The 15,433-nt window shown below is 35.9% G+C and overlaps 1 protein-coding gene across 3 annotated transcripts in view; it reads left to right on the forward strand.

The window, feature by feature from the left end:
• Nucleotides 1–15,433, forward strand: part of VAV3 (vav guanine nucleotide exchange factor 3) — a 397,029-nt gene that overhangs the window by 349,569 nt on the left and 32,027 nt on the right. For all 3 annotated transcript variants that reach the window (XM_055145748.1, XM_055145749.1, XM_055145750.1), the window contains exons 21-22: nucleotides 6,662–6,727; nucleotides 11,489–11,523. In XM_055145748.1, the coding sequence (XP_055001723.1) occupies nucleotides 6,662–6,727; nucleotides 11,489–11,523 (101 nt within the window). The remainder of the gene's footprint in view (nucleotides 1–6,661; nucleotides 6,728–11,488; nucleotides 11,524–15,433) is intronic.

Here is a 15,433-nt window from a genome sequence, read left to right on the forward strand (position 1 = left end):
AATAAATGAAATACTTCTAACTAAATTAATACTTCTAAACTTCTTGAAATTTAGAAGTAAAAAACACCTGGGAATAAATGAAAAGCAAAAGGATGCTAAATATAGAAAATCAGTATTTTCAGTATTTACAGAGTATTTTTTTCAATTGTCATTCTGACATCTGGATTAGAATGATACCTTGTTATCATCTTTGTTTTACCACTGGAACTCGCCTACATTCTTTAAAGCGGACCTGAGATAGAATGAGCTCTTCTAATGCAACATCCCTGCTGACTGATGCTGCCTTGCTGTATTTTTTCCAAGCCCTAACACTGATCCCCGACTTTACTGGTGTCAGTTGGCACAGAGTGGCTGCAGCTAAGATCACAGCTCTCTCATTACCAAAGGTCAGACAGGGGCGTTGTCCTGCTCTTCTTTCCATTGCCAGTCCTTCGGTCCCATTGCACGTCCTCACAAAGCCCGTAAGAATGGTTCCAAAGTAATGCTTCCTCCCAGTTATGTTCATTATTTCTTCCTTCTTTACTTTTTATCCCTTCATGCATCCGCCCGTCTCTCCATCCAGTCAGTAAACCAATTTATAATTTGACTTATATTTCCATAATTCATGGCCACCTTCTCTGTCTCCTTTCTCCCCCCCTGCATATTTCTGACAGTGGGAGAGTGACTGGGCATGGTGACAGGTGCTCTGGCCATTACCTGTGTGTGACAAATTGCTTGGTAATCTCCACCGCACCTTCGTGCATATGTTGAAAGTGTTTAGAGCATTGTAACTTGGGAGAATTTCCAATTTTTCATAAATAACCATTAATCTGTCCTTTTTACATTCAGCTTTTCACATCTGTTTCAAATTGTTCAGTGCTATTCTAGGAGTGCATTAAAGCTCCAATCCAGGTGGTATTAAGGGGATAAATGAGCCACAGGGAAAAGACACTATTTTTCTTAAAGCAATTCTCGCTCTCTCTTTTTTCTTTCACAAAGTTAGGAACATAGTAATTTATGATTAAGATTTTTGGAGGACATTCTCTGTCATTTTAAACTATCCTGTCTATGGGTTTAAAAATTCAGGTTTAGCTCTGCCATCTAGCATATTAATATTTTGTTTAATAATTAAAATTAATATTTTATTTAGGAAGATTGTGAATATTGTTTCTTCCAAATACATTTAAGGTAATTTTAACTGATTATGATTCAGGTGTGCTTTTATTGAATAAAATAATTAAAACCTAAGGTCAGTGAGGAATAAATATGTCTAAGTATTCATTTCTACTTGTATTTGCAATGTTCAGGAATTTCAGAGAAAGTTACATGTTATTTAGTTTGAGAAATAAATCTGTTTCCCAGGGAAAAGGCATTGTTTTATTAATTTTAATTTAACATTAATTATTGTGTCAATTACCCTTTCCTTTAAATTATAAAAGTGAATATATGTGTTTAATACATACTATCCATAACCTATATACTCATGTCCTTTGCAGAGAAATTATTTTCTTAATCATGACTTAATCTATACTATTTTTTTCTTTTTGGGTCACACCCAGCAATGCACAGGGGTTACTTCTGGCTCTGCACTCAGGAATTACCCCTGGTGGTGCTTGGGGGACCGTATGGGATGCTGGGGATCAAACCCAGGTCGGCCGCATGCAAGGCAAATGCCCTACCTGCTGTGCCATTGCTCCAGCCCCCTAACCTATATTTTTAGATTTACATAAGTTCCATCACACAGTATGGAGAATGTCCCAAATAATAAATGCATATAAAGATGTTTCCCTACAGTATATCAGATGACACTGTTGGACTGTTTTAAGGTTAACTTTGAAGATGTTAAAGGATTTACAAGAACAAATATCAGATCAGAGGATAACTTAGAGAAGATTCCATATCTCTGGCATTTGTAATGGGCATAAAAGAAATGACAAGGTGATTATCTGACCCAGAATAAAATTCTCACACAAAAACATAAAGAAGGAAATTCAACTTGGTGTCTCTGATCCAGGTTAACAGAAATCTCCTAGCTAGGTCATCACATAAAGTGCACCGAATCATTCACTTTGAAAATGATTTATTTCACAGCTATAGTCTGCAGTTTCAGACAACTGCTCCACCCATTCATATTAATGAATTATCAATGTACATCCCACACACATCCTCCAGGGAACTAACGACACCCCTCCCACACATTTCTTTGGTTTTTGAATCTTCCAAATGTTGTAGGAAGTCTATTCATTAATATGGAGAAATCTTTGAATACAGGACGCATTATCTCCCAGAGCTAAAACTGACATCTTGTAGAAAATAGTGAGAGAATGTTATTTTGTTCATCTGTTAAAATGTTAGATTACCTCTCTTCTCTGTCATCTATGGGGTGTGATTGACCGTTTACAGAGTATAACCTGTACCGCTGAGAGATTTCATTACAGCAAACAACATTTAAGATGACCTTGGCATTTTTCAAGTAGAATTTTCCCTCCTAAGAGACTCCTGATTAGTGCTCTTGAAATGTGTGAAGGAAGAACAAAATTACAGTCGCAATTTTTATAACATTATGTTATTAAAAATGACTGACATATTGTTCCTTAGCTCAAAGGGCTTATGGTCCAGTAAGAAGACTGTAAAGTAATAATTTCCTGTGGCATATTTACTGCAAGTATGTGAAGGTGCAGTGGAAGAACAGGCTAAGATTAAATAAGTAGTTGCTGATTAAAGGTGGTTTTATAGAAGAGATGACAGCGGAGGTGATGAGTGGGTTGATTTCCGAGGAATAGAGTATTAGTCCGAGTAAGAGGGCCCATATCACTTTTGTCCTGAGGAAATAGGTACTATTACACTGGCCAATGAGCACTCTCATAAAACTATCAACGATTTCCCCAAAATTCTGCATCCCATAGATTAAGACCATTTGTTGTTCTTCCAATGAAGAATGGAAATTGGCAGTTCACCATTCTTATGATAGCCATAATTTGATACATCTTCAAATATAGTTTTGAAAGGCCATTATGAAGTGCTCCCAGGCTTATCTCCTGTAAAATAGACTTATTTCCTTTAATGTGCTCCCAGAATTCTTAGTTTTTCTCTTCTGAAAAAAAATTACCCTATCCTTCCCCTTCTGAGCCTCTATCAGTATAAGTTTCCCACCCATACCACCTTATATTTGGGTAAGGAGGTAACACTGCAGCCATTTAAAAATGTCTTTCTAGCTGTGTAATTTCCAAATATTTTGTTACTTATATCTCAGTGCCATGCTTAAAATAAAACTTCATAAGGCACTTGATACAGCTGAATAAAGCAGTCATTGTAGTCTCTGTGCTATTATTACTTTCTGATCTGATTTGCATCATATTGTGTGGTTCCTTACTACCTCCTAACTGCATTAATTACCATAAATTCTATTTTCTGTCTTCATCTTTCTACCTTTTCTTCTATAACAGTTTTGCTCCAATCATTAATTTCTCTCTAAATGCTGCCATCTGCATAGCCTTATTTTAATGACATTACTATTGCATCCTAAAATGAACTATAAATCCCTAAGCCTTTTCATTTTGTGTTGTGTGTTCCAGTGCATACACATAAGGTCAATATTTTAAATATAGACTTTAGCTTTTGTATTCCTCTAATACTCCATTATAAATATAAACACAAATATAAACATAAGTATGTTCAGATAGTAAATCCTCAATATTCAGTCTTTAAATTTTCATCAGAACACTGTCACACCTTTTCATAATAGAATTACATAATTTCATCCATATATTTTTCGAGACTTTTGGGTTTTCCACCATGACCATTCAATGACTAACATGATTAATCAATGCCCACCTCATCCAACTGGCAATTGCATTGTAAAATTTGTGTTGATTTCCATGTTTTCATCAAAGCCTGATTTTGTCATTTCACCGGTTTAAATGAATAAGCCTGCATCAGAAAATATAATTTTCATTGTTTTGGGATGTATGTTGTAGAACACTATATTCTGAAATTATGTAAACAGCAGCTCAGTATGTATTTTGGTAAATACTTGAATCCATGGGCAGGAGCAATAGCACAGCGGTAGGGCATTTGCCTTGCATGCAGCTGACCCAAGTTCGATTCCTCCACCCCTCTCAAAGAGCCTGGCAAGCTACCGAGAGTATCTCTCCCACACGGCAGAGCCTGGCAAGCTACCCATGGCATATTTGATATACCAAAAGCAGTAACAAAAAAGTCTCACAAGGGAGATGTTACTGGTGCCTGCTCAAGCAAATTGATGAGCAACAGGATAACGGTGACAGTGACAATTCAGATAGATTCACAATTGTCCATTATCTCATTTATCTATATATTTTCATTTCAAAATATAAATAATGAATTTATAAATTGTTTTTAAAAATATACAAGTAAATGATTGTCACCTAAGGTTGCATTATCTGTTTGAATGGATTATATAATTATCTTTATTTCAAAGACGTTTACCCTAATCTTTAAAATGCTATAGCCTTTTCTTCTCAAATAGGCAAACCCAGTAGAGTAAAATTAACTCAATGCCCATGTTCCCATCACCCAGGTCCTCTCTTTCCATGGTACAGTTGTCTAATACTTCCCCCTGCCATCTATAAGGCAGCTTCCCCAGTTGTCAGTTTAACTCTAAAGTAAGTAGCACCTTGACTAAAACCCTATAACCAAAGATAAATTTAGGTATCAAACTGGTTCTTTGCTGTCACTTCACCTTATTTCTATGTCCTTTGAGTCACATATGTGTGTAGAGAAGCAATATAGAGCTCTGAAGTTAGAACATCTGAATTTGAATTCTGGCTCTGTCATTTTTGAGCTCTGTGATCATGGATAAATCATTTAACTTGTCTGTCCTTCATTTTGTTCTCCTATAAATCAGGTAGTGACTGACTCTACTGCAAAAGATCATTGTAACGATTAAATGAAAAACAGAGCAGAGTCAAGCACACAATATGCGTTCAATATAAGCTAACCATTCTTTGTTGGAAGTTAGCTTCCAATAGAAAATTGAACTATTTTGCATTTCCATTGTACATCCTGTAGTTTTTTTTACCTGTGTCTTTGTCTTGCTATAATTTCTTACCAGACTTTTAAAATCTATCTTTATTTATTTAAAATCTGTAGTTTTTATGTTCATCTGTCACCTCTTCCACATAGCTTATACGAAAACCCTCAATATTCAGTCTATCTTTTGAATTTCCAGTCTTTTCTCTCTAGCTCTTTCCATATTGTATTATAATTAAGTATATACATTTTTTCACTGTATATGGGAGAAAATATAAACATACATTTTTACATTTTCTTCAAGTATTTGGCCAAATTTTTATAGTTGAGTAAATTAATATTTCACTTATTCACTTACTACAATACAAAAACTTTCCAAATAACAATAATTGGCTCTGGATCTTCTTTTTCTTTTCTCCTCTCTATCTGATGCTTGCCTTCTTTCTGGTTCATTTGCATCAATATTTTTTTCTAGGAGTCTCCACATCTTCCCCTTTCTCTCTGTTCTTTATTCCTGAACTTTAAAAAAAAAATTCTGGATTCCAACCACCCAGTTTTTTCTATAAATTGATAACAAACCCTTTAGACCAAAGGAGATACTGCTTCAAGAGGGAGATGTTTTCCTGCTCATTTTGGGGGTGACCTTTCCTCATCAAAAATGATAGCACATGTGACCATCATATTTGAGTGGGTGTATTTACTCATTTGAACTTCTGAGAAACATAAAATTGTTAAGTAGCAAATTTCAAAGCTCCATTTTTGAACATATAGTATTGTTACACCACCTACATGTTCTGACTGCCAAACTATGCTCTGAATATATATTTTTAGTGTAGTTTGTCTTATTGAAAAATAAAGGGGGGAAGGTGCAGGGTTTAGTAATGATATATATTTCTTACTTTAGGGGCTACCCCTGGCAGTGCTAAGGGGTCCTGCCTAATAATGCTCAGGGGACCATGTTGTGCCAGGGATCGAACTCGGGCCTCCTGCTGAGAAGCCTCCACTCTAGCCTTTTGACGCATCTCTCCAATTCCTGAGAGTTGTTTAAAAAGAAGATTTGACCAAAATTCTTCAAGAACAATAACCTTTGTCACTTTTTTTGCTTATGTTTTCCATATTATTTCAATGTCTTCCCCTTCAGTAACAGTGTGGCTTTGTTGTATAATCCTTACCCTAAATCTTTACCGTTGTCTTTATCCTAAATCTAAAACCCATCTGAGATTTTGCTTCAGGCATTGTTTTCCATTTCCACATGCTCTGAAATGTTTCATTATTTTAGTGTAGGGTCCTCATGTGTTTCACAGAATAGTAACCATTAAATGGAATTCCTGATTAGTTAGGACCCTGGACAAAACCAATATTCTCTGATGTGCCAATATCAGATTGGAAGATAGCATGTGCAAATTACCTCTGAAATGGACTGATGATTTTAAAATTTAGAAAATTGGATGTTGGATTGGAAGGTAGAATTCTTATTGCATAATCATGATCTGGAACCTCCAATAAAGTAAAACAGTTTTTAAACCTCTCTGCTTATCTTACTGCTTAGAACTCTATGCAACATGTTAGTAATTCTAAAGCTCCTGAGTAACAACACTATGTATACAGTCTTATAAAATTATCATTTGTTGTCAATTTATTTTCAACATTGGCATTTCTTTTTCTAATTTAGGGTAGAAATTTAGCATCTGGAGAGGTTGGATTTTTTCCAAGTGATGCTGTCAAGCCTTGCCCATGTGTAAGTATGAATATTATATTTATTATTTTTTGCTTCAAAGACTGCAATTAATTGTGCAAGAATGTTCAAGTGATAATGGCCAGAGATCTCATTAATTTTACTAATACTTTCTAAAGAGACCATGTTATTTCATTTTTGAATGATGGCCATTATTTAAATTCCAAAGGCAATTATGATTCTCATTGTCAAAATGTTTTTGAAATGTTAAGAGGCAAATATAGCTTAGTCAAATTTAAAACCTTTAATTTTCTGTGAAATTATGATGGAATTAACTAAATCTGCAGTTTACATATACAGTTAAAGTGTACATCTCACCGTGCAGGTGAGAATTCTTGAGTCTAATCTATTCCCAGTCACTTTGGGTTACAGAGAGATATTACACTTCAACTGGAGTGTTCACCAGCATGCCAGAAAGCATGCACGTTCACAAACACTTCAATCAAATTTCTAAATACATTTTTCTATGGTTTAGGTTGTCATTCTTGTTTAATATCATAATGAAAATTTCTCAAAACATCAAACACATTAGGTGCCTACAAGGAAAATGAATGAGTATTTACTCATATAATATTAGGAGTGTACTATGGTGTTTTATATGATTTATAAATTTGATTAGGGTGACATTCTCAACATAATCTGGAGCTTAGGGTGCTTATTTTTTACAAAACTTTTAAAGGTTTTGAGTCTAAGTAAATAAAATTTCTTTAATATAATGAAGCCCATGATTCAGGGAGAAAAAGAAAAGCCTTCTTAATCTGTTTTGCTTTCTAAATTTCAACCCTCTTTAGATTTCTAAAATGGGTCTTTCTATGTTATAAAAGTGTTTTCCATCCCTGATTTTAGAATATAGTCTATAGTATAATTTACTCCATTCACTCAAACCTAATTAATTTCAGAGACAAAGGGAATCAAAAAGCACGGGCTGTTCTGTTAGTTCTGTGATATGTCACATATTTTTATCTGATGCTGTGATCTTAAGAAATTATTGGTTTTATACCCTTGAATTATATATTCAACAGTGATTACTTATCTAATTTTCCGCCCATGTATATAAGTGGATGCCTTGAGCAGTGTCATTTATATATATAGGCAGGTACCAAGAACCATGTTCTAAGGCCTTCAAAAACTTAGAGATACCAACTCAATATTATTAAGTATTTTATATAGTAAGTACTCTTTTTCTTTTACAGCCTGTAGAATATGGCATAAAATCAGCATTGAAGTCTTGTTTTAGGAAAAGCCTGGCATGTAGTCAGTATTTGATAAACTTTTATGATTAAAAAAAGAACAGGGGACTGGAGCGATAGCACAGCGGGTAGGGCATTTGCCTTGCATGCGGCCCACCCGGGTTCGATTCCCAGCATCCCACATGGTCCCCTGAGCACCGCCAGGGATAATTCCTGAGTGCAGAACCAGGAGTAACCCCTTTTGCATCGCCAGATGTGACCCAAAAAGAAAAAAAATCAATAAAAAATAAAAAAATATTTAAAAAAGAACAGTAGGGAGGAAGGAACCAACATGAGTGAGTATCGAAATGTAGGCAATCAACAATGGTAAATCTTAATAAAATCAGCTTATAAGATCATATCGATGGTATTTGATGACCTTATTTATTACTCAAAGATATTCTGAATTCTAGCTTATGAAGAAGTTGTCTTTATAATTTCAAATAATAAATACAATGGCTTAGTGAAATCATGAATTTATTTCTTGTAGAACAGTAATGTACAGATAAGTGAACCATGTACAGACTTGGAAGATGAGATTGGTAAAATAAGCAGCTGAGCAGATAATTATCTCTTCACTAGGGGACATACTATTTGTCAGGAATCCAAAAATAGTGATAAGTATTTCATTCTGGGCTTAACAAAATATTTCTCTGGGGCCCAAGGGATAGTACAAGTGTTAAGACACTTGCCTTGCATGCAACCAACATGATTTTGATCCCCAGCACTGCTTGGTCCCCTGAGCACTGCCAGGAGTGATCCCCAAGCACCAGTAGGTGTGATCCCACCAAAAAACCATCATTTTTCTACATATTATTTTTCTACATATCAGCCTCATTAGAAATTAGAAAATATACCTATAGAAACCTCGAATGCAGAAAACACAAAAGGTCCATATATGAAACTATTTCATTTGTGCCAATATGGTGACTGGAGAGAGAGATGAGGCTATTCTGTGCACCTGGAAACCTCAGTGTGTGAGCCAGGTGGATAAGCATGTCTTCTCACTGATTTCCTTCCCTTGATCCTGTCTCTGGGTGGGCAAAACAATAAAGAAACAAAGCATTCTTTCCTAAGAATTTCTAGCCTTAGATTCTAAAACACCCAGTAATTGGATTTCGAGTCATACCAGCTCTGTGATCTAAATAATTCTAAACTAGAAGTGTTCAAAGTGATTCCATATTTATTATGCTCCCCACCCCACTGCCGCCCATTGCAAACACAAAGAGAAATATGTACAAAGGGGAAACTCCAAATTTTATGTCCAGTTTCCACACATAACTCAGGTTAAGCTAAAAGAACTGACCTGAGAATTCAGCTATTTCTGTACAGGGAAAGCAGAGGAGCTGTGGAGTTATTCCAAGTCAAATGCAAGCTTGTGAAGAAAGCCCGTGCCCATTCGAGAAACATAACCTAACCTGGAAGGTTTAGAAGATATATGTTCTGCTCTAGAATTTGATGTCTCCCTTTATTTTGTGACTCTAGCTATTTTCTGGCAAGAGAATCGACAGTGAGGTTATGCTGAAGTTCTTTGTTCTTCATTGTTTTCTCCCACTCTCCCTGCCTCCCATCAGCCCTTACTCCTTTCTTTCCTTTCTTCCTCTCTCCCTCTCTTCACTCTCTTTAGTCCTTACCTCTCTGCCTGCCTCTCTCCCTCTCGATGTCACTTCTCCATCACTTTGTGTTATAAGCAGGGGGAGAGGCACCGGGAGATAAGCACATATGTAAAGAACAGAAGTGAAAGGAAGATGAAATATATTTTTCAGCAGATATCTGAGGCTGTGTGTATCATCAGTAGGAAACTGTTGAAGACAGATTTCTACTTGTGAAACAAAATGCTCTGAGTGTATTTGCAGGGTTTGAATGTGTGATTCATTTTCAACATTCTTTCGGACATATAAGGATCTTAATGATGGTGAAATCTAAAATATAACTCGGGAGGTGGCTCAGTGGCTAAAACCACATGCTTCACAGTCATGAAACCCGAGTTCAGTCACCAGTGCCACTGTCCTGGTTTGAGTGCGGTCACAGAGGCTCAGGACCCGTGGCACCACAGTGACAGCCCGTGGCCACCACTGAGCGCCTATGGGAGCATCACAGCAACCTCTGACCAGCCCAACACGAATGTTTGTGAACGTGAAGCCCAGTGTCTGTGTCGGCCAAGCTTTTACTACCCCAGGATGGGAAGGCGCAAGACATAAATTAACTCAAAGTGAAAAGCTCTTCAAAATATAAAATCAAATATGGTCCATAGTATAAAAATAAGTTTGATATGAACAACTTTAGTGATGCTGTGAACAGAAAGGTACATAGCTATTTATATACATGTATATAAAATTATTAATATAAAGGGTCAAAAGAGTAGCAGACCATCGTGAAAACTCAGATAATTAGAGACTTCCTTTCACTGACCAGACCTCTGAAATACCATTGTTACTGCTACAAATGAGGGTAACAATTTTGTTGGCTTGGCTTTTGGTTTTGCTTTTGTGTTTGTGTTTGTTCTTATTTTGGCCTATGCTGTGGTGCTCAGAGACCAAGTATGATGACTGACAGTGCTCAGACAGGAGTGTGGGATTTGAATGTTCATTTCTTGGGTCTGGTAATGCGCTACTGTCCAGATCCAGTAGTCTCAGAGCCATCATGGTCACACCCACTGCTGCTCAAATGCCATGTGATGGCTCTAATTGAACCTGAAGCCTCATAAATACAGGCATGTTCTTCATTCCTTTGAGCAATCTCTTCAGCCTGGTTAAGTATTTTTAGTCACCCATTGTTAAAAGGCCCAGGGATACCATTAATGTAGATAGCAAGGACTCGGATGCTTCATGAAAGCTTTCCTAACCTATAGGAATTTATAAACTTTCTCTCACTTCATATATGTTAATTATTTGTATGTTTATGAATGTTAGTGTACCTCTTTGCCTTTGTTCATTTTATATTGGCCATCAATAACTAGAAGCTGTCTTTCATCTTTTATTAATTTGCATAGAAAATGCAGTTTTTCCTCTTCTGCAAGTTCTGTAGAGAAACAGGAAAGATAAGCATTTGCTGTACTTTTTCATGAAAAAAAGTTTTCATGTAGGTGCACTTCAAAATCAGCTTAGAATTTATTTTACAGAGTAAGAGTGTATACCCAGTATATATTGTTGATTTTGCCTGTTTTCTCAATGTCTTGGGAAAGCAGAGTGCTATTTGGTTTTCCTAACATTTTCATTTTAATTTTCTATGATAGGATTAAACTGCCTTGATAATAAATGCCAAGAGTTTTCAATTCATATTTTTCCTGTTATCTCTCCCCTCGGAGGTATAGTAACAGTAAAATGAATGAAAGAATGAATTAAAGTGAAATGAATTATTTTCTACTTATCTGACATATTCTGTGATTCACTCTGTATAAAATTACTGATGGATACTTCCAGGACTGTACTACTTAGGGTTTTATAGCGCTGAATCAGCTGAACTGAATTAATGATTGATTTCTAAAAGCTTCCCTTAAGTAAACTTAATCTATTTTTGCCTTTTTATATCCTAGGTGCCCAAACCAGTAGATTATTCTTGCCAACCCTGGTAAGTATTAAAAATGTTTATGTAGCTAAGTTGAAATAAATACCCTTAGCTCCAGGATGCCTTAAATGTGAGGGTAGTAAACCACATTCCATTTCCATTTGTCATGGCAAAGATGTCTTCGGATGAAACACAAAAACATAATGAATTTACATACTGCTGGTATTTCCATAGCTTTGTCTGGGACTGTTATGTGTGTATGAACATATGCAAATTTGTAAATTGGACTTAGGAAAATAAGTATCTCATAGAAAAGTAGATTTTGCCTCAAAAAAGAGAGGAATGATTAGTTTTAATACTTGGTTTAAACAACAGCAAAAATGGAGATGATATTAAATACTAAAAATTAATTTTATAAAATATAGGAGGAATAACATCCAAATGTCTCCCCAGAGCTAAATTTGGTATCTCCATGAAGCTTATTAAATTCTTAGAAACTGCTATTATAATTCATAGAAGCAAAGAAGTGAATAGCGATAATTATTATCTCAGATGTGAGCTTTTGTTTTGTTCATTTTTGTTTTGGGGTCACACCCAGCTATGCTCAGGGTTTACTCCTGGTTCTGCACTCAGGAATAACTCTTGCAGGGGTCAGGGAACTATTTTGGGTGCTGGGGATTGAACCTGGGTCAGTCACATGAGAGGCAAGCACCCTACACTCTGTACTCTCTCTCCCAACTGCTATCAGCTTAAGGAGACAGTGGTATCTTCAACTAGAAGGAAAAATATAGGATGCAAAATAGTTATCAGTAGTATACTATAGCTAATATGCACAAAGTATTTATAAAAGGTTTGGTATTTTTTGTATTTCATTTTGTTCTCCCAACAGCTCTCTAAACATAATTGTTACTATTTATATAGTTGAGGAAACAAAGGTAAAGACTGTTCTACACATGTTCATCCTGTTAATATCATAGTATATGCATACAAGCCAGGTATCAGGATAGGAATACAAGTGAGATATTTGAAGATCCTTAGATGCCAGTACAGCTTACAATTGTATTCACCACCTGAGTTGTCTTTTATCTTTAAAATACTCAGATTATTTTCTGTTCTATAATCAAAGTATGGAAAAGACCAGGTAACTATAGGAATGTATTGTGTAGGTGAGGAATTATTCCCATCAGCTGCTGTGGCAATGACTGGAGTGGCCTTACTGAATACAGTCCCTGAGCTTTAGTGAAACTTTCAGAGGAACTTACCCCATGTTTGTGTTAGCAATGAGAACATTTCCCCCACTTTTAACTAGTTTGAAAGACATTATAGCTGCAGTTTTCACAAAATTAAAAAAATAAAAACCAAAACTATAATCCTAAAAGTATCTGAGTCTGGAGTCTAGAGCTGACAGCACAGAGAATCACACCGAAAAACATCAGGGACTGTCGAAAAGAGAGAGCAATGATTACTTTCCTCCCTTCTCTGGCTGTTTTTCATATAGCTAAGCATAATGGTTAAGGAGATGATGATTTTAGAGAAAAATATTAGTCCATAACTATACAGATGTTCTGAGATAGGTAGTCAGGTACCTGGGAACCAGTCACAGTGCTAAATAAAGGCTTTTGAACACTTTGCTTTACAGTATTTCCTTGCCAGTATATAATTCTATTTAAGAATATGGCTAGTTAGAGTTCTATGGTTCGTGACCAACTTCAACAACCAGACTTTGCCTATCAAGATGACAGGCTAGGAGTGGGGGTGCAGGGGACCCCTGGAGACTCTGGTAGAGAAAAGATGACACTGGTGGTGGGAATGGTGCTAGACCATTTATGCTTAAAATTCAACTGTGAATAACTTTGTACATCACAGGGTTTTAATATTTTTTAAATTTTTAAAATAATATTGTTCCCAATGATAAATCATCAAGATGTTCAGATGAGAAAAGAAACTTGAAAACTAGGAAGAAACAAAGAATAATTCTCGGTATAATTTTAAATGTTCTTTTCCCCCTTGAGCAGCCTGGACGTAAGCATGCTAAGCAGGCGGTTTCTTGAGAAATGCCTTCTGCTCAGGAACAAAATGATCAACAGAACCATGAAATGGTACCTTCAATTTTAGAAATACTAAGCCAATTAGAGAAAATCGATGATGCATGGCCCTCAAGTAATTTAGAAATTGAATATAACCAACAGTATTTATTATTTTCACATTTAAAAATAAGGGTTTTTTTTCTGAAAGGTAAACTTCATGTCCTACATAGGCTTGCAAATAAAACAGAAAATCAAACTGATTATCTCCAGTAATCATCCACATTTGTGGATATTATGATAGCAAGAATGAGGCCTGTCCTTAAAGTGTAGGAATTATTTGAGACTATGTGTGGAGAATCAGAGATAGGGAGTAAGGTCTTACTGCCCCTTCCTGCAAGTAACCAGGCAACTTGTCTTTTCCTATCCTAGCAAGAAACACTAGAATTAGGTCTATTATATAGTCTCAGACATGTAAGGAAAGAGCAGTGCAGTTCAGCAAATATTGAGGTTGCTAATCACACTGAAAGCAGAGGGTTCACAAAAAAAAAAAAAGAGGAAAGTCTATATGCTGAATGGTGATAACTCCCAGTTTCTTCATACAATTCAATTCCAGTACTATGACTGAAGGGATACACAGAGACTGTCCTCTCGTTGCATCCAGATAGGATTTTGAATTTTTTTTTATCTTTTAAAACTAAATAGACCCAGAGTAAAAACCATGCTGTCCTGATATTTGGGTGCTACACAGTTTCACCATCAGGGTTTTGTCAGATGATCAGTTCCAAGTCATCTTGGTGCCACAGGTCACAATTCCCAAGCATTTCTTGACCGTCTTCCCTTTAAATAAGATGAGATGAAAGGAGTAACTAACTTTGAATATAAGACTTGAATCTAGATGATAAGTTAAATCACTGAGAAAAAGGGAACCTAAAGAAAACGCAGACATAATGATTTCAAGATGATTATCTTTAGTTGTCCCCATTACTGGAGATGATACAGTGGGAAGGGGGCTTGCCTTGCACACAACCAATAAGAGTTTCAGTTTTAGGCACCATGTATTGTCCTGAGCCTGGCCAGGAGTGATCCCTGAACAGAGAACCAGGAGTAAGCTCTGAGCACTGCTGGGTATGGCCCACAAACAAGCAAACAACAAAAAACAGAAGTAACGACAACAACAACAACAAAGTAAAAGAAAACACAGGCATTAGACTGACCCAAGGAAATTATTTGCAAGCCATGAATTTGCATTTCCAGGACTTAAAGATGAACATACATCCACTGGGTGAGCTGTGTGTTTCATAAAAGAGATAAAAACAAGAAAGAGCATTTCTAAATTAAGTAATGTGCAGAAGTTATTGAGAAGAGAAGTAAAAGAGTAAGACTGAAAAAATGTTAAAGGTGAGGGGAAGAACTTATGTCAGCAATCCGAGAATTGCAACACTCAACTAGTAAGAATTCCAGAAAGATAGTTGCTGAAAGCAGTAATTATCAAAGCACTAATAAAAAAAATAAAGGTTTTTTTTTTCTTAGAAGGGTATATGGCTTCAAATCAAAGATGGTACTGAGAGCCCAGGACAATATTGAGTTAGGGAGTACAGCTTATAGCCAGAAGGTACATTATCGTGTAGTTTTATAAGGTAGAGAAATCAGAAAGAATATGAAAGTTTCTGGGAAGAAAATACAATGTGATAACATAGAATCAGAAGACAGGCATTAAATCCAAAGGTGCAGTATCTTTAAGTTTAAGAAGAATTTTTCTCACCTTGAAGTTTTAAACTCAAATTCTGAATTATTCAGTAAAATTAAATCTTTTCATAGATGTGAGACCTTCCAAATATATTTTGTCCTATGAATCCATTTGTAGGAAACATAAGGGTGAACTTAGGAAATCGAGAAAGAGAAAGAGGACAAATCCAAGAACTGGAACAAGGGAACATTTCTAGCTT

Source organism: Sorex araneus, chromosome 8 (assembly GCF_027595985.1).
Source record: "Sorex araneus isolate mSorAra2 chromosome 8, mSorAra2.pri, whole genome shotgun sequence".
In the NCBI taxonomy this organism is placed as follows: Eukaryota; Metazoa; Chordata; class Mammalia; order Eulipotyphla; family Soricidae; genus Sorex; species Sorex araneus.